The 20,286-nt window shown below is 42.2% G+C and overlaps 1 protein-coding gene and 1 long non-coding RNA gene across 2 annotated transcripts; both read left to right on the top strand.

The window, feature by feature from the left end:
* The first annotated feature begins 3,956 nt into the window (after positions 1–3,956).
* On the top strand, positions 3,957–6,405 carry LOC127578981 (transcription factor MafB-like). The gene has a single exon (XM_052031590.1). It carries the CDS (start codon positions 4,564–4,566, stop codon positions 5,482–5,484), a length of 921 nt encoding a protein of 306 aa, XP_051887550.1. The 5' UTR covers positions 3,957–4,563; the 3' UTR covers positions 5,485–6,405.
* A 5,725-nt stretch (positions 6,406–12,130) lies between these two features.
* On the top strand, positions 12,131–14,093 carry LOC127578982 (uncharacterized). The gene is made up of 3 exons (XR_007957613.1): positions 12,131–12,212; positions 13,799–13,852; positions 13,937–14,093. It is a non-coding gene; the product is annotated as an uncharacterized LOC127578982 (long non-coding RNA).
* Positions 14,094–20,286: the final 6,193 nt, after the last annotated feature.

The raw sequence follows: 20,286 nt of genomic DNA, 5'->3' as shown, positions 1-20,286 counted from the left end.
GGTGATTTCTAACTGGGTCAGATCTAACCAGGTTTCAGCAACTGATACAGCCAACCCGAAGGATGTAAAATGTCCTTCCTTTAAATAACCCCCAATCATCGAATTTGCATTGGCCTAAATCTGCCGATCGATTGTTACACCCTCTTTTTGTTTTCCTGTTTCCAAAGATGATCACAGCCTTTTCCATCAGCTTGCCTCTGTTTAATCCCTTTTAACCCTGTTTATCTCAAACCTCATTACGTGGCAAAGGGTGAAATATTCTTTTTATTCCCAGAGAGAGAGATGGAGGATGAGGATCTTATAATTCATGTCCTTCTGATACGCGAATCACCATCCCTGTCATCTAAAGTGATAAATAAGTAGAAATATATTTATCTCGCTATGTATGTATTTATGTCCTTAATTCGTGGCAGAGAAGGCCACCCATTTCCAAACCCGAGCAATGGGATCGATCTAAACTCTCTTCCTCTGCGCTTCTCGAATAAACAGGGACAAGCTTCGGCGCATGGAGATCGGATTCGCTGTGGAACATTGGGGAGGTCAAAATATATAAAAATACACTAGTTAACAATCAAATTTTGGGGGTATAAATAAGGTTGGAACCTGATGGATTTCACCACAACCGAGGTTTGTTCACGCCCCATGTAATAAAAAAAAGCCTTTCCATCAAGAGAGATTAATTAAACTCATCTTTCTCCTTAATAGGTTGGATTTGTGGCCGCAGTATCCCCAATAGATTGTTCCCCGAAGTCACCCGAGTAACATCGAGAGTTCATGTTAAAAGGTTCTTTTTTTTATTGCACTAGAAATCGTTCTTTTAAAAGTCGATAGAGGAACTCTTAAAAGATGGTTTGGGAAGCCACTTGTATCATGCGAGACTTGAGCGGGAGAGGAATTTTCTGCGGTAGAATCTCTTGTCACAGTCGCTTTTCCGTGCTGTTTTTGCAAACTCATCTATGTTAGCAGAGTGGGAAAAGTCTTGAAATCTGAAGCCACGCTGGTTTCAATAAAAAAATGTGCTTCTTAAATTGGATGAATTCAAGTCGGAGGGTTAAAGCAATTTCTTTTGTCGCCGCATCGGCTGAAATAATAAAGTGGCCTAAAAAATGTTATGGTATATTTCGCAACGGGCTTTTTTAATTCGAAGTAATGCAGATATTGGCGTGTTTCTGTCTACTGCATATAATTGTCTGAGTTTGCAATGAAGATTCGGCTCAAGCATCGATTGCGAAACGATAGGATGCAATCGGCAAATAGCAACAAATTGATTTCAATGATTTTTTTTTAAAAATCCCCATAATATCAACGTTCCTCTGTCTTGAAACATACACTTACTGCACGGTTAATCCGTCATCAAATGAATGCCATTTATACACGCCACACTTTAAACAATACATTTTCGAAAAATGAAACTTTTTTTAATTGTTGAATTAAATATTTTAACACACGCTGCACATACGTCCGCGGTGTTAAATCAGTGGGATGGATGTGAGAGGGAATACTTAGTAACTGGCTTCTTATTTACACGGAAGTATTTGGGAGCAGGTTGGAACTTTCGAAGTACCACTCCACACGGATGTTGCAAATGCTCTGATAATGGGGTTACAACAGTATCAGTTAAAAAATTAAAACGAACAAGTTAAACCTACCAGTTAAAATGTTACTTAGTAGCCCCGACTTTCTGCATTAATTTAAAGTTGAGGAAATGGAAATATCAGGTCCAACAAACCCATCCACGCGGAAAAAGCTGGGCGTTTGATTTCATTTATCAGAGCCCAGAGTTGGTGTTATCTAAAGATAAATAACTTGGGGGATGTAGAGAAAGCAAAAAAAAGTGGGCGATTCTTGTAGATAATTCTAGGCGCGGGGTTCTAAATCTCGCAGCTGCAGATACTGTTTCTACAAATAAAACAGCTGCCCGTGCAGATAGCTGTTTCATTGGTACAAAAAAAGTTCAGAGATAATTGGAGATGATACATGTTCCAGTCAGATATTACAGCGATAAAATAATGATGGGTGGACACATGTGATACAGAATCCATAGGTAACGTAGAGATGGAATTATAGCTGTAACCGAAAACCTCGAGAGATTGATAGACAGGCGTGTGCTGGATGGATACAACTATTTTATAAGCTTATGCATTACTACTACAAATGACGTTCTGTGTCAGTAACGGATATACCAACCAGACTAACGCCTGTGATTTAAAAAAAATGCTTAGGCACGCTACACTTTCAAATTACTGCTTTCAAATTGGCTGCTGGTCAGAGATCTTTGCGGAATTGTTAACGACGATTGTTGTCCCGTGCCTCAGCTCTTGTCCAAGGCTTCCACTCTCGTTTTTAGACCCTATTCTGAACACTTGGGGTCGCACTTTGTAGCGCTTTTACTCTGTGTGTGTGTGTGTGTGTGTGTGTGTGTGCGCGCGCCCGCGCGTACTCGCGCGTAAACAGACACCCCAGCCCGGGCAATCTGATCCATTTAGAGCGCCGATGAAGTGCAGATGCCTTTGAACAAGCACCGAGCGGCGAATCCCCTTGGTTTGATCTCACTTGCACTTTGCAATAAGCAATGCAAAAGGTGGAAAGAAACATCAAGCTACATTTTGCCGGCGGTGTCCTGGGGACATTGTAGCCCGCCCTCCATCTCGAAATTAAATCGATCTTGTTGGTGCAAAGCAACGATTTTCTCTAAAGCTAAATTATAACGTCTAGTTTAAGAATGGTGTAAAGTGGTTAACGTCACTGCATGCCAACACGAAAAGATCACAGGGCTTTAATTATCTGTGTTTAGATATTTTGCAATTATTACAGGTCTTTGCAATTTTACCTTTTGCAGAACGCGCAGAATTCGACCTTTGGCTGTAGCAAGTTTTGAACGCACGGGCTTCCCCCCTCTCTCTTGTAGAACAAATACTGTACTTGGCTGCGGGACAGCTGGGCTGGAGACATTACGACCTGATCGACATTAATCTCCACAATGCCTCTGGTCCCGGTTAATCTAGATGCAAGCGTCCTGTCAGAGGCTCGGCGGTCGCAATAAAACAACAACAACAACAAAAAAAGAAAGCACAGAATATCACAGAGGGGATTGCGAGTTTGCTTTAGTGTCAGCGTGGGGGAGTGAGAGCGAGAGTGAAGGCCAGAGAGAAGATCGGCAGATGTTTGGGAGTGAAGTGGGGATGTGAGAGGAAGGGGGGGGGGGGAGGGAGAGACGGAGAGATAACGAAAGGCTGGAAAATAGTGAAACAAGAGACGAAGGTAGGAATGGAAAGAGACGGGAGATCGAGAAAGATTAAAACAAAACGGCGAACAGCGCAGGGAAAGTCAGCAGGAAAGAGGGTGAAGGGCGAGAAAGAGAGCAAGTCAGGCAGAAAGTGAACATTGTGTCCAAAGTGTGCGAGCAAGCACAGAATGGATAAATAAAAGGAAGGTGGGGAGGGGAGGGGGGTAGTGCAAGGGTGAGAAATAACACCGCCGGGGAAATTGTCCTTCTGGGTGGCGGGGACGAAGGGAGCCCGCGGGGTTCTGTGAATGGTTCAGGTGCGGGGGGTGGGGGGCGGGGGTGGTGGTTGCCTGTGCAGGGAGACCTCGTTCACTGAGCTGAGGGTGGGTGGTGGTGCTGGGGATGGGGAGCAGCCGGGTTCACTGTCAGTGGACTGTGGTGGTGTTGGAGGCGAGATGATCCTCTGTAGAGGAGCAGGGTAGAGTGAGGAGGGGGTGGGGTGGGTGTCTGCTGGGTTGGCAGCTCTGGGCTGCCCAGCTGATTATCAGCTGATTGGCTCTAATTGTCAAACTCCACTTCCCTTGTTTCTATCCTATTATGCTAATCCCGGTGTGCGGAGGCGCTGATTGGCGGGGGGAGGCGTGAGCCCCGCCTCCCGGTCGGTGACGTAGGCCGTGGGGGTATATACAGTAAAGAAGGAGATTTGCAATCTGTGCTAAAAGCTGGCTGATCAAAGACACATTGGCTGTGGGTGATTTTTTTTGTTAAATATTTATTTTAATTTTGTTCTTGCAGAGAGGCAAAGCTGAGGCGGGCGAAGCAGCAGCAAGCAGTAATCTCTGCTTTGCAAACGTAAGCTTTTCGCTTTTTACTTTGTCTGCTTCGGGAGGGGAGGACTTTAACTATTTCCATAACGCTCTGCACCACTGGGGCACGTCCTCCCTCTCTTCCTCCCCTCCCTCAATCCTTGAATTTTTTTTAATGTCCCCCTCTTTTTTCAAGAAAAAGAGACGATTCTCCCCTCTTCTCGGCTGTAGCAAGCTCTCAAGACCAGAGGCGTGTTTCTTAATGCCAGCCCGACTGGTTTAAGACTCGCTGCGCTGTGACAAGGACGCCGAAGGCAAGCAAGACTCGACTCTCTCCTCTCCATGTACTGTGTCATTCAAAGAAGTTTTACTTACTGAGAAGCTCCGTGGAAAGAAGGCGGTGGAGAGAGAGAGAGAGAGAGAGAGAGAGAGAGAGGACACACACTCAAAAGGCACTCGCAGTGATAACACACACGGCAAACGAAGGAGAGACTTTAAAGTATCAGGAACCTCCAGAAAAGACTTAAAGCAATGACTACAGAGCTGGCCATTAATGCAGAATTGCCCACCAGTCCGCTTGCCATGGAATATGTCAATGATTTTGACCTGATGAAATTCGACGTGAAGAAGGAACCACTGGGAGCTGATCGCACTGTTAGGCATTGCAACCGCTTACAGCCGGCAGGTTCCGTCTCCTCAACCCCCATCAGCACCCCTTGCAGCTCGGTGCCCTCCTCCCCGAGCTTCAGCCCCACCGAGCAGAAGACTCACCTGGAAGACCTGTACTGGATGGCGAACAGCTACCAACAGCTCAACCCGGAGGCTTTGAACTTCACCCCCGAGGACGCGGTGGAAGCCCTGATCGGTAACGCGCACGCCGTCCAACAGCAACTGCAAGGCTTCGAGAGCTTCCGAAGCCACCACCACCACCACCACCACCATCACCACCAGTTCCAAGGGGTGAACCCGGACGAGCTGGGCAACAGCAACGGGCACCATCAGCATCACAACCATCACCAACAGCACAGCTCTCCGGCTTCTTCGACCTCCTCGACCTCCCAGCAGATTCAGAGCTCCCCTCATCACCAGAGCCTCCTGGCCGAGGACAGGTTCTCCGATGACCAACTCGTCAGCATGTCGGTGCGGGAGCTCAACAGGCATCTCCGGGGTTTCTCCAAAGACGACGTGATCCGCCTGAAGCAAAAGAGGAGAACCCTGAAGAACAGGGGCTACGCGCAGTCCTGCAGGTACAAACGCGTGCAGCAGAAACACCTGCTGGAGAACGAGAAGACCCAACTCATCCAGCAGGTAGAGCAACTCAAGCAAGAGGTGTCCAGGCTGATGAGGGAGCGAGATGCCTACAAACTCAAGTGTGAGAAACTCGCCAGCAATAGCTTCAGGGAGGCTGGCTCCACCAGCGACAACCCGCCGTCTCCAGAATTCTTCATGTGAGTCTGCAGTCGCCTGCCATCCTCCATCTATAACACCCCATCCATATGCCTGCTTGAGAATTGTTAGAGAGAAAGAGAGAGAGAGAGAGAGAGCGAGAGCGAGAGAAAGAGAGAGAGAGAGAGAGAGAGAGAACTATCAGCAACATAGCCCCATCCATATATTGCCTGTTTGGTTGTATAGAGTGAATTACAGAAAACTTGCATTTAAAACACACAAAAAAAATATTAATCCTGCATGCTGGACATGTATGGTAATAATTTCTATTTTGTACCAGTTTACTTTCCATTCGGCATGGCGTTTTATTTGAAAGAAGTTACCACAGAATAGTTGAACTATTTCACTGCTTATGCCGTTCTCGGTTTTCAGCTGACGATTTTAACAGCTTGTAAATATATGCAACAAGAACTGTGTCCATATGCACTGATCCATTTCAGCAGACTTTTTTTTTAAAAAAAGGAGAAACAACCTTTTTTTTCGCGGGTGGGGTTTGGAAGGGGAGTGGGGAGGGAATGCTGAGGGCAAATCTCTGCTGCACCAGAAACCAACATTGTTATTTCAGCGCCTCATTTTTTTCCCTGTTGTTTTGGTTACTTTTTTTTTCCTTTTTTTTGTTTTTTTTGTGTTAGTTGTTGCAGAATTTAAAAAGAAACGGACAGACATGGAACACAAACCATGATTAGCAACAATCATTTTTAAATGCCATTAATGTGTTAATTTTACTTGGCGCCCCGAAAATGGGCGGCGATTGCTTCAGAATTTAGATTTGAGACTATGACACTTTCTTTGGTATAATAGTTTGATTTCTTCGTTATTTGAATTGTAAACTGTTTGTCACACAGCAGGAAACTGTATTTGTTTTATAAATGCGGTTTATTTCCTAAATGCCTTCCACACGGGGGGGGGGGGGGGGGGGGGGGGAGGAGGGGGTGGAGAAAGTAACGAAGGTCAAGTTTCCGTTCTGTATGTTGTAAATCCAACGCTTGTTAATAAAATATACAGTCACTGCAGTGAGAATGTTTTAGTTTTTTTTAAATGTTGATTCAATTGAAATTGGAGCTCTTTTTCATCTCTGACAGTGTGGGAATGCTCCCTTAACCGTGTTGGCCTATTCGGGTCTTCACGTAAAAGTGGTGCGATAAAATGTACACTTTTTAATTCCAGACAGTATGAGTCCTGGTTTCTCTTTGTACAAGACTAAGTGTGTAGTGAGCACTGACAGTATGACCAAAATTCAAACTCTCTGTAAACTCGCTTTGCCGAGCGGGTGCAAACAGCGTCCCACCCGCGTCTGTGTGTGTGTGTGTGTGTGTGTGTGTGTTTGTGTCTTTAAATAATAATTCGACAAATTAATACGAAAATAATGGGGCAGCATGTTAATATTGTGCGGCTTTACATTTTAAAGAATGCCTTTTTCCCCCGAAAGAGAAATAAAACATTGACTGTAGTGATTGAAACAATCTTATTCAGATTAATTATACCAGACACAAAATATTTCTCTCATAAATTCTGAAGGGATCATGAACATATCGCTTATGGAAATGAGAATGTCTTTTAATTACCTGTTCCAATTTGGACAATTGTAGTGTTATCCCAAAAAAAAGATATGGTTTCTGTCTTTTCTCTTTGGTTCTGTGAAGACTGTTTTTTTTCTATTATTATGCTTATTAAAGTCATTCAAATGGCATTTATTTTGATGACATGATTCTTTGATGTCTTTTATTCTCACCTTCACTTGGTCCTTTGTTTTGATTTGCTGATTATGAGGAAATAAATTCAGGTGTAGGGAGAAAAGTCAAGAGGGACAGTGAGAGTATGCTACATAATACATAAGTTTAAATCTGTTTTATTACTGTAACATACCCATTTGTATTATCTATTACCATTATCACCCTGGGTGCCTCCATCCTGAACATGTATTTGGCACCAGAAATCATTTTGATAATATGCCAGGAATTATACTTGAAATCCCATAGTAATAACAGATTTGCTTTTTTTAAAAATGTCACTGGAAAAGCATTGCATTTAATCTGTAACATATTAGTTATATTTACTATTGTAAAACCAGTGCTTAATCATTGAGTGCAAATTTTGATTTTTGTTCTTTGCACTATGTGAGCACAGTTACTGGATGGGCATTATTTTGATGATTTTTTTTTAACTGTTCTGTGAGACAGTTATTGCATACTAGCTTGGGAAAGCCTGAGGGGAATATTGTTTGTGGGAACTGCCAGTGCATATTAATGTCCTCTCATGCATGCAGTGAATGAAACAGTGGGGCTAATTGAACAACAGTAATAAGAAAATAGAAAGAAAAGGTCTTGGTATGTTTAGCATGCTTTATTCTGTTTGAATACTGTGTGGCTGGAAAGTTTTGGAGGTTGGAGTTCATTTATAGAGGAGAAGTTTATGTCATATCAGTAGCCGTTATGAATTTTAATTTTAATTTTGAAATAGACATTTCAAATGGTGGGAACAGTGACGAGGTTACCAAGCCTGCCCTTCAGTTAACTGCCAATAAAGCACACAGCATTTAATGAAAGTCCCAAAGCAAAAAAAGATAGGTGAACGATGGACAAAGACTCAGTCCTGTTTCTTTTTAGGACGTTCTTGCCATTCTGTCGCTCTGTATGCAGCAACTGTAAACTTCCAAGTATTTGGTACAATTTCAAGGTTATGGCAAAGAGACCCGTGGACCTCTCGACTGTGCAATGCTGTAAATTGGATGAAATTCACGTTGCAGGCAGGATTTCAGCAGAACGCATTGATCGCAGCAGAAATCTGAGAGAGGCGGCAAATAGCTGATCTTTCAGAAAGTGATCATTTAAACCCAGCCTTTGGAATTTTCCTAAATACAAATCTTGCTTTTATAGATATGGGCAATTTACACTATTTCAAGAAGAAAGTGCACATCTAATAAAATAATTTTGAATAAGCATTCAAGCTTGTAAAGTTCTACACTAAAATTCAACATCTTCATGCATCTGAAGCCAACCTCATAAACACACACACACACACACACACACACATATTTAACTAGTGCCATGGCAAAATTATTTTTATACTGCTTTCATAACCCATCTGGTATACAAACCACAGGGCTGCTTGGAAGCATGAAAGTGAAGAGTGTAGTAAAGAGTTGACAATTTGGGAGATTGCATATTTTGGAGTTTCTAACAAGTGGGGTCATCAAATGCTGCGATTTTTAGTAGTTCCCCCAACTAGTGTTGTTTTGAACTAACTGTTTCCAGCTGTTTTAGGCTGAGTTTTCAGCACATTGTCGTCTTGACTTACTATAGCGAGCTGGTTGGTTACTAGTGGTTGACACTGAAGGGTCAGGGCATCTCTTCTGGAGTTGACGGTGTCAAATTACTGATCCTAGATACAGCAGAGATAACGTTTGGGCCTGACTTCAGCAAGAAGGGAGTTACTTCTCTGTCTGGTTAAAAAAAACATAAAGAGCTGACACTGTGTGCTAAACATAGAATGCACTGTTGATGATGGAGCCACACTTTTATCATAAATAAAAGCTTTCTGTAATATATATATAAAAATTGGAATACTCCAGAAATTGGAAAAAGCCAGACACTTTTTTCTGGGCCAAAGTGTATTGTAATAGGAAGCGAAACAAAAGAAAAACAAGACTGAAATCAAAAAGCTACCACAAGAGAATAGCTGACACTGCAGTAGTTAAGGCAATTTATAACAATGTTATGCTGTACTGATAATTTGCCTTTAATAAAATTAGCCATGCACAAATGCAATGACATTGAAAGAATTGTTTCTATCAAAACTGTTTAAGGGAATCAATTATTTAAAACTAAGGCCATCATTAACCCTGGTGAATTTTTGATCCTCTTGCTTTTCAAAGACATGGTATATCAGTAAACGTTATTTTCCTATTTGGGAATAATGTAACCATTTCATTATTTTTGATGACAAAATCTGTAGTAGATCATGGGACTGAAATAATATTTTCAAGCGTTTTAATTTTGAGTAAAGTAAATTGGCATTAATGCAGTACTCAGGCCACACAAGGTATATTTAGATTTTTTTTTAAAGCAGATGATTACAATTGAAGCAAAACCCAAACTAATAGCCAATGTTTGAGTCAGTCATTGTTACCAATATAAAGATTGTCAGATGAAAGCCATTATAGAGGGAACCAGATGATATTCACAATTAATGTAAAATAAGAATAAGTGATCCATAAAAAAAATGTTTGACAGACAAGTTTAGCATGCTTTGATTCAAACCATCAGATCTTTTGGAATGTGTTTGAGTGCCACTTTTTACTGTTGTTGACCAGCTCCATTTTTCCATCGTACAACCACAGGAAAACTTCCCGCATAGCCTTTATCTATTCTGTAGAGTGCATAACATCATTTCTGCAAATTCTTCCCGGGTTTTGATCTAGAACATCAACAAGAATTATGTCAATTGAATACCACAGAGCTTAATTTAAGAAATAATCATTTAAATGTTTTGCAAGCCTAAAGACTTGAAATTCTGTGTATTGCAATGGGAGATAATAATCTTTTGAGAGATTCAGATAAAAAGCCTTGGCCACTGGATAACACAAATGTTCTGCGTGATCATTCGCCGCATAGAGTGAACACAGCAAATCGATACCCCTATCTCTACTAAAACAGAATGACGCATCAATTCATTCCTCCCCCTATATCCTTGACAGTTGGGGGAAAGAGAAATATCTTGCTCTTCAGATCTTGCTCATCCTCTTTGAAATAGTGGCGACATTCTGTACACAGACATTCGCTGGAACTTTTGGTTTTGTCTGGCCAGTCTAAAATGGGATAGAACAGGAACATCAATCATTCCTAACATCGATAATGCAGTGCTGGCTAAACAAATTCAGTCACTCTGAATTGGATAAATACTTGAAAAGGAATAGTTTGCAGATCAGACATATCAAAGGCACAGGCATGATAAGTCAAGTGTTGGCCTCTAGTGCCATATGACCTGCAAGAGTTTTAAAAGTGGAAGATTTTTATTTATTTTATTCAACCATGTTATTTTACACTGGTCACCGCTGTTGGCTAATATACATAATGATGTGCATGTGTGAAGAGAAGGCACGTGATTTTTTTTGTCGATAATGAGAAGGTCGCGTGATTCGCTTGTCGCAGTAAGTGATGTGCTATTGCTCAGATCCACTCAGCAACTGGCATTCTTGCTGCCTTTGGGAGTTAATGTGTAGAATTCGCAGTAATTGCCATGCACATTGTGTCGTGAGTGTTGAAATTCTCAGAATTTGTTGTGGAATTTTGCACTACATCAAATCACTTGCCCTATGGGTGAGCAAAACTTCACATACTGATAATTGGAGCATCACAACATAATACCTGTCAATGTCATTCCAATCATTGGAGTTTTTCCATAACTGCTGCTATAGACAGCAGGAAATGAGTTGTGCATGTTTAATATTCATCATGAAGTTGAAATAGCCTCGACTCCAGTCCTTCATCCAGAAAGGAAGTATTTGTTCGCTTCCTATGCCACCACGCAATGCTGCATTCATGTAAAATGATCTCTTAAGCTTTGCTTACACTCATCACAGAACCAGTCGCTTCATCTGGTAAGGCCATTAACGACATTTTCTTTAATGAGCGCATGCTTTCTTTTCCACACTTGCTGCAGGAAAAGCATGAGAAATATCAGATCTATTAATCTGACTAGATAATAACGCTGCGATCATCCCAGTGGTCTTCAGCAGTTAACATATTGCAAAGAAGGTCAAACTGTAGGGAATGAATGTCCAATATTAGATAACATGACCTATAATTCACAAAACTCAGCGGTGCCACAGTAGTTTCTTAAAGATTCATTCTCGAGATGTGGATGTTGCTGGTAAGGTCAACATTTTTATTGCCCATCACTAATTGTCCTTGAGAAGTTAGTGGTGAGCTGACTTCTAGATCCCATAAACTGGATATGCAGGAAAGCAGATTATAACCGTCTGATAGCCCATAAGGGAATCCAGATTCTAATGAACCTACGTGCAAAATGGATTGGTGGAAAATTACATTTTTAGCAAAAAGCTTTAAATTCTATATTTCTGAAATAGCCCATCAGCAAAGTTACACAGAAAGGGGGGGCAGGCAGAGGCGCAGTGGTTAGTCCTGCAGCCTCTCAGCTCCAGGGACCCGGGTTCAATCCTGACCTCTGCGTGGAATTTGCGCATTATTCCCATGACTGCGTGGGTTTCTGCTGGGCATTCTCGTTTCCTCCCACATCCCAAAGACCATGCCAGTAGGTTAATTGACAACTGCAAATTACCCCTTAGTGTAGGTAAATGGCAAAAGAACCGAAGAGGAGTGGATGGATATGTGGGAGAGAATAAGTTGCCCTGCTACAGGGAATAAGGGGAGTGGAAGTGGGATTGCTCTCCCTGGAGCCAGCATGGGCCAAAGAACTAAAAAGCCTCCTTCTGTGTTGTAATAAATAAGTAAACAGACAGTTCCCATCTAATCTCAAAAGACAGTAATGATATGAGTTTATAGATTTGCAGGCACGTAGTTTGTACAAATATCCTAGCTTGCACCCCTCCAAACTGGTCATGTTTAAAGTCCTGTTTACCCCCTCGATCCTCCTCCTCTGTACATGAGACGAGCAAGTGAGAGAGAATGGGAAGAAATGCTGGTGCAGTTTCACCTTCGCTCTCGTTAGTGCTTTCTGTACATGGATGGTGCTGTGCACAGTAGAAAGGGCAGGTAACTCCAACTCCTTAAAAATCTCACAGCTTTGCAACGGATTTTTTTTTCAGCAAAATGACAGGTCGTGTGGAAGTAAGCCAAGAAACATGTTTAAAGAGAGATGGTAAATGGCAGTTTAAAACCAAACTGGGGAGATATCCTTTTTGGCTGCTTAGGTGACACCAGACACAATGCACATAGATTGCTATTTAGATCTGAACAGATAAAAGCATCTAAAATATCAACACTGGAGGACTGTCGCCAACACTCTGGTCTATCCCACTGTCATTATAAATCCAGATCGTGAGGTTCAAACTAGCATAGTCTGGTGGGATGGGAGTTAAGTCATTCCACTGCCTTAATAAAAGGTCTCCAATGAAACGTAATATGGGCAGCCTCAGCTGAGGTTCTTGTAGATGCCAAGTCACAGCAGAAACTTGCTGGTAACTCAGCACTCCTTGCTAAAGCCCCTGGCAAAGGAGGCCACAGAGATGCCTGTGTGGGAAGTGAAATACCACACTTCTGCAGCGGAGGGTGCTCTTCTGAGATAGCAGCTCAGGCATACAGTTATGGAAGAATGGAGGAGCTTTACTCTGCATCAGGCATTCACTTTGCATGACCCCAGGTTCTTTGATGTGGGTGGAGAGGAAATAGGTTTATGTTTAAAGACCTCTCTAGTGTGCTAACAGCTTTGCACCTCCAAGGCTACACAGAGTGAATCAGTGCAGTTTAAGGCAGAGTGGTGCAGCTGCTGACAAGGCTGCCTCACAGCTCCAGCGACCTGGGTTCAATCCTGACCTCGGGTGCTGTTTGTGTGGAGTTTGCGCATTCTTCCTGTGACCACATGGGCTTCTCCTGGGTGCTCTGGTTCCATCCCTACATCCCAAAGACATATGGATCAATAGTCTAATTGGCTACTGTAAACTGGCCCTCGTGTAGGAGAGCGGCTAGGCTGGGGTGGCGGTTGGTCACTTGGAGATGCAAGAGCAAAAATAAGACGAGTAGATTAGTGCTTAATGGTCGGAATGTATGTGATGGGGTGAAGGGCCTGTTTCTGTGCTACATGAATCAATGACAAAACTTCAGTGAGGTAATATTTAACACCAAACTGGTGGAGCCACTCTCTTGATCACCTTTGGAGTTGGTTGCTCCATCGTTAGCCACTATGCATTCAGCAGCCAAGGTCCTCAGCTCTGGAATCCATTTCCTAACCCTGTCCACCTTTCTTTGCTATTTAAGACTCTCCTTAAAATATACTTCTTAGAGCAAGGTTCTGAGCACTCGTCCCAATATATCCCCAGGAGGCTGGCTGTCAAATCTTGTTTGAGCAAATTCTTGTGAAGCACCATGGGACACTTCACTAAGTTTGAGATGCTACATTAATGCAAATTGTTGTTGTAGACTCGTATAATCTAATTACTTTCAGCCTCCAGTACACTGGCTTATTTGGCTAATCTCAGGTTATTAATACCAATGAATTGATTCATTAATAGATGCATTAGGTGCATTTCATTAACCATTTGTCCGTAATGTCTTTCATTCAACGAGATCACCTGAAAGTAAGCGTAATCTTCCTTTTGATTTTATATCTTACATTTACACAGATTCCCAATGAAATGCACAAGAAAGCAGCCACTGCGCGCCATGCCTCACGCAAGGTAAACACTTTTTCATTTGCTTTGGAACTGGGTAACTTGGTATTCCAGAAGTAATTTTGGAATTTGCTTTTGTTTTTGTTAAAGGTTGCCTTCTGTGTAGAAATGAGGAACATACAAAGGAATCATTTCACTGGGGACAAAAATATATACAGCTTTTCATGTTGCCACAACATTGCATTGTGACAGCCGCTCAACGCAGAGGAAATAGTCTCACCTAATGAGCACCAGCCAGTGTAAAATGAACACGTTCATATATTAAAAGGCAAAACAGATCAAGCAGGTTAAATGGTGTTTCATTTTATTGTTAAAGGTCATGAGTGAAACAGATCGATTAATGTAGATGGGCGGGTGAAGCAATAGGACTTGCCAGCATCCAATCTGCAAGCAGATACCAGACAAAGTTTGATCGGAGGAAGGTTACTTGTATTTCTTAATCAAATACATTGTACTTGAACAGCTCCCCCATTTCCCAGAAAGCAGCAGATGAACACTAGGGCCAGTGTTTTCTTGAAACGTGAGGATCAGCAGCACAACATCCAATCTCAGTTTTGGATACTTCTTGAAGTCCCAGATACTATGATGAGCCTGCATAAAAACCTACTGTGTTTAACACAGAAAGGATTAAAGTAATTAATTGTACAGCTTTCCTACATATGGTAACGGCTTCTTGTTTGAGGCTTTTTAAAAAATTCTTTCATGGGGTGTGGAAGTTGTTAGTAAGGCAGGCATTTAATGTCCATCATTCATTGATCCTGAACCAAGAGTCCTGTTGAGCTACTCCAGAAGGTTTCCAAGAATTCATACCAATCAGTGCTGCTAACCCCGCTGTGTTGTTACATTAGCAGGTGGGACAGAACTGGCTTCGTGATGGGGCAAATATCCCTTCTGTAGTGAAACTTCAGTACTTCAGCATGTGTGAGCTTGGATAGTTGCAAAGGACTTCCTAGAACACTGGCTCTGCCTTTGTTAACACGTTATACGCTGCTTCCAAAATTCATTCCATTTAAGTCAATTCCTGTAAGAATCCAGTGGTTTCATGGTATCCCATTGTATTAGATATTCCCATTCTAGAGTATTTATCAGTGACCACAGTGGGATTTGAAGTCGTATCCCCAGGTTGTTAGTACTGGTCTCTAGTTCAGTAATGTAGCTACTGTACCACTGTATTGTAGAATTGGTTATTCATTGTGGGTAGTATGTTTAAAGCTGCCCACGTGATGTCAATTTGATGACGGTGAAATCTCCATGTGGTAGGGAGACTGGGGAGAAGAATCAGCGTCCATTTTGTAAACAGTTATAGAAGTTACTGAACTCAATTTGAAGCATGCAATAAGCACGTAAATACTCAGACAGAAGCGTTGGATACTGACCTGAATCCTTCTCGAGGAAATGCAGTGGAAAACATCATGGTAAAATAAAACAGACAGCTCCAATGAAAAAGAATTCAGACAATGCAAACGCCAGAAAATCTGCTATTCGAAGCCTCTAATTTCCATTTCCCTTCATACTCGAAGAATAAAATGCAGCTGACTACATACAATTGAAAGCAAGTGCATGCTTAAACATATGCACCCACTGCGAGAAACAATCCTGAAAATCGTCCTGAGCATCGCATGAATTAATGAGCAAATTGCTAATTTTTACAAAAACACCAGTAAACCCAACTGTCACGAATTAAAACCTGAATACATTTCTGCATTCTACACATTTCACCATCATGGTCAAATCTATCCATTCATCAGTCATGGCAAACGTAGTTAAATAAATCAGAAAAAACAAAATCAAACTGTATGAGGTGGCTCAGAGTTTTAACTCTTTGAGGGAAATTGCTTTACTTTAGTGCCACACTGTTGGTTATTTCCCTGACATTTCCTCCTTCTACCCTCTCCTTTCTAGCCCATTCATTAAATAACAAGGTGCTCCTTGTTATTAGTCCACTTTTAGGAACTTGGGGAGATCGAGTTTGCAGGGTTTAGATGAGAGAAACTAAACTCATGAACATCCAGTTCTGGGTGGGGAAAGGTGATTTTAGACAGGGAGTGTGTGTGCATGAGGAAGTGAGTGGCAATCAAACATTTCCCTCAGCTACCCCCCTCCAATAAACCATTCAGAGTTTTTAAGGATGTGCAGGTAAGCATGCAAGTGTACGATGTGTGAGTGTTTGATTTGCCCTTTCCTTGCGCGACTACTAGAGGTACAATCCTGGCCTCCGATGCTATCTGTGTGGAGTCTGCATGTTCTCGCTGTGACAGCCTGGGTTTCCTCCCACATTCCAATGAAGTGCAGGTTGGTAGATTAACTGGTCACTGTAAATTGCCCCTGGTGTAAGTGGAAATGGAGGTAAGTGGCATCATAGAACATAGAACATTATAGCACAGTGCAGGCCCTTCGGCCCACAATGTTGTGCCAACATATTATCCTGCTCTAAGATCTATCTAACTCTTCCCTCCCACATAGCCCCCCATTTCTCTATCATTCATGTGGCTATCTAAGAGTTTCTTAAAAGTCCCTCATGTATCTGCCCCCACAACCTCTGCCGGCAGTGCGTTCCACGCACCCACCACTCTCTGTGTAAAAAAAACTTACCTCTGACATCCTCCAATCTTTCCTTAATTCCTTAAAATTATGTCCCTTTGTGTTAGCCATTGTCACCCTGGAAAAAAATCTCTGACTGTCCACTCGATCTATGCCTCTTATCATCTTGTACACGTCTATCAAGTCTCCTCTCATCCTCCTTCTCTCCAAAGAGAAAAGCCCTAGCTCACTCAACCTATCCTCATAAAACATGCTCTCCAATCCAGTCTCCTCTGCACCCTCTGGGTGAGTTGATGGGAATGTGGGGAGGATAGATTACTGGGGGAATGGGTTCGCTCTGTGAGCTGGCACAGGTTCAATGGGCTGATGTGGCTGCCTTCTATCTTGTAAGGAAGAATGTAAAAGTATCCCTCTCAGACTTTAAGGATGAATTTCAGGCAATTGAGAAGTCTCTGTTGCGACCTGGAATGAATCTCAGTAAATCACACCGTTTTTGACATATGTTTACACCAGTTCCCCTTGGTGCATGTTTTAAATATCCACGTTGCGTTTTTTGTCCTCCTGTTCTGGCCCTCTGCCAGCCACCTTTGAATACAGCTTGACATCAGCTAATCAACATTGAGCTTAAACGTGGAAAAGAGGATAACAACACGATTGCCATCAAATGTAAGACTTGGGGATGCAGGAACAAGTCTTGAGGAAGAAAACCCAGAGGAAATCATCATACTGAAGACTGAGAAAGAGGCCATTTGGCCCACCATGTTAATCATTTGGTCTGTTAGATTAATCCACTTCCTAGTTTGAAGTTTAAGACTCTTCAAGTGCTCCAGGTAATTTTTAAATGTTGAGCTCTACAGATGAGAAGATCTTGCATTAATGGCAGGGGCTTTTGGATGACATTGAAGCTCTCCATTGAGAGTGTTTGCTAAAGTACATCAAGAGGCAGCAGGTGATATTGAGGCCTGTCTTCCCCATAGAGATGCTCTGCCTGTGATTTCACTGTTGATTCTCTAGAGATGACCCCCACCCTTGTCAGGTTCTCTGGGATGTCCTGCGGTTGGGTGGGCGGGTGCATATGGAAACCCCTGTTTACTCCTTCTGTGCCATGATGAGTGAATGTCACCACAAGCAGGCCATGACTTCATGTGGCTGGTATCTGCACCTTTTCATCTCTTTAACACTTCACAGAAACATTTCCTTAGCTGATGCCAGATCCTCTGAGCGTTAGAGATGTCACTGACTCGGTTGGTATTAAGCTGAGGTTGTGGGGAGGGCATAGCAGAGAGAATGTCCAACAAAGCATTGCTGACCACTGCCTCCTTGGAATTGGAATTGGTTTACTATTGTCACATGAGTTGAGATACAGTGTAAAGCTTTTGTTTGCGTGCCATCCAGACAGATCATTCCAGACAATAAGTACATTGAGATAGTAAACAGAAAACAGAATGCAGAATATAGGGTTGCAGTTACAGAGAAAGTGCAGTACAAATAAATTCAAGAGCCACAACAAGGTAGATTGGGAGATCACAGCAAACAGAAGATGCAAGAAATACTCAGCTGATGGGTTTTACTTTGGACCTCCCTCCTTTGTTTCTTGCTTTCTATTATTGACATCTTGGTGTTGGTTAAATTAAGAGCCATAGGATAGTCATGTCATTCATCCCATCGAGTCTATGTTATTTTCTAATGGAACAATCCATCAATTCCATTTGCCTGCTCTCTCTACATAGCCCTGCAAACTATTTTCTTTCAAGTACCTATCAATTCCCTTTTGAAGTCACCAATCGACTCTGTTTTCACCACTCCTACAGGCAGTTATGGTCTGGAATTTACAATTCTGAATAAAAGAGTTTTCCCTCACACTCCTCTTGTATCCTTTGCCAAGATTTAAAATCTACACCCCCTTGAACCATCTTTTGACAAGAACAGCTCCCAGTTTATCTTCCTTATCCAATGGAACTTTCTGCATAGTTTCCAAACCATTCGGCTGCTATTGATCAATTTGTCCAGTTGGTTGACCTGTTAATTTCTTTGAAGAGTCAAGGGGCACGTGTCCTACTTACTGAGGTCCTAAACTTTGGTCTGCACTGTTTGGTTTGTTAACAGCCATGGATGGGTATTACATTACAGCTCCCAGATACATGCATTACGGTTGAGGGAGTGTAGTGCTTAAGTGTTGTGTTAGTTTCCTGAGGGCTGGACTGCTACTGAAGGGACATGAGTACAACTCCCAACAGGGGGAAATTTAAATTTAAGTAATACAAATAAATCTGGAATTTAAATTAGTCTTATTTTTAGTGATGAATGTGAAGCAGTTAGATTGCTGCTTTATTTTTAAAACCTCCTATCCAGATCACTAAAGTACCTTGGTGAAGGAAGTCTGGCATTCTTTACTGGTCTCGCCTCTATGTGACTCCAGCAATTTGGTAGACTGAACTAGCCTCTGAAATGGCCCAACAAGTCTCTCAGTTCAGGGGTAGTTAATGGTGGGCAATAAATGCCTGCTTTTCCAACAACATATACAAATAAAAAGTAATTGTCTCCAAGTGACTCTTAGCTGTTAATGTTCTGTGGGCAAATTGTCCATTGCAGATTCTTACAATCAATGAAATGGGAATCAGTGAGCCTTTTCCCAGTTTTGAGCTTGCTGACCCATAGTACGTCTGGATTTAGAATGATAAGAACTCATGGAACTGAAGGAGGTCATTGGATCCTTCAGTCATAGAGTCGTGGAGTCATTCAGCATGGAAGTGGGCCAACTGGTCCATGCCGACCAAGAGTCTCATCTAAGCTAGTCCCATTTGCCCGCGTTTGGCCCATATCCCTTTAAATCTTTCCTATCCATGTACCTGTCCAAGTACAATGTTGTTAATGTACCTGCCTCAGTCACTTCCTCTGGCAGCTCATTCCATATACTGACCACCCTCTGGCTGAAAACATTGCCCCTCAGGTTCCTATTAAATCTCTCCCCTCTCACCTTAAACCTATGCCCTCTAGTTCTTGATTCCCCAACCCTGGGAAAAGGCTGTGTGCATTGACCCTATCTATGCCCCTCATGATTTTATACACCTCTATAAGATCACCAGTTGTTCTCCTACACTCCAATGAAATCAGTCCCAACCTGCTCAACCTCTCTCCATAACTCAGTCCCTCAAGTCTCTGCAACATCCTCGTAAATCTCCTCTGCACTCTTTCCAGCTTAATGACCTCTTTCCTACAGCAGGATAACCAAAACTGAACACAATCTTCCAAATGCGGCCTCACCAACCTCTTGTATAACTGCAACATAACATCCCAATTTCTGTACTCAGTGTCCTGACTGATGAATGCCAGTGTGCCAAAAGCTTTCTCATTGAAAATTTATGATACAGAAAAAGGCTTTTCAGCCCATCTCATTTGTGCTGGTCAAAGAAGACCTATCCAACCTAATCTCACCTTCCAGGACTTTGTCTGAAGCCTTGCAGGACTTCAAGTAGTCATTCAGGCACTTCTTAGATGTATTGAGGATTTTTGGCTCTTCAAGAAATGAGTTCCTGACCTCTATTATTCTCTAGATGAAAATGTTTTTCCTCATCTCCTCTCTAATTAGTTTAGATATATCCCCTTCACTTCTTAATCAATGATTATTGAGCCCTTCAATGAGTATTGAGCCCTGCTGAACCCATGTGTAATAGCCTTATAACCACAAAAAAACCTGTCCATTCCTACTCTCTGCTTCCTGCCGTGAGTCAGCTTTGGATCCAACTTGTCATTTTTCTTTGGTCCAATGCACTTTTCCCTATTTTGCTGAAACCCATGTTGGCCAAAATGAGTTATCAAATCTTATTCCATTTCCTGGCCTGTATTAGATTCATACGCTATGACAAATTAAACACACATATTGGTATCTTTTAAATATT

Source organism: Pristis pectinata, chromosome 16, assembly GCF_009764475.1.
Source record: "Pristis pectinata isolate sPriPec2 chromosome 16, sPriPec2.1.pri, whole genome shotgun sequence".
NCBI lineage: Eukaryota > Metazoa > Chordata > Chondrichthyes > Rhinopristiformes > Pristidae > Pristis > Pristis pectinata.
This window is presented reverse-complemented; position numbering and strand designations above follow the sequence as displayed.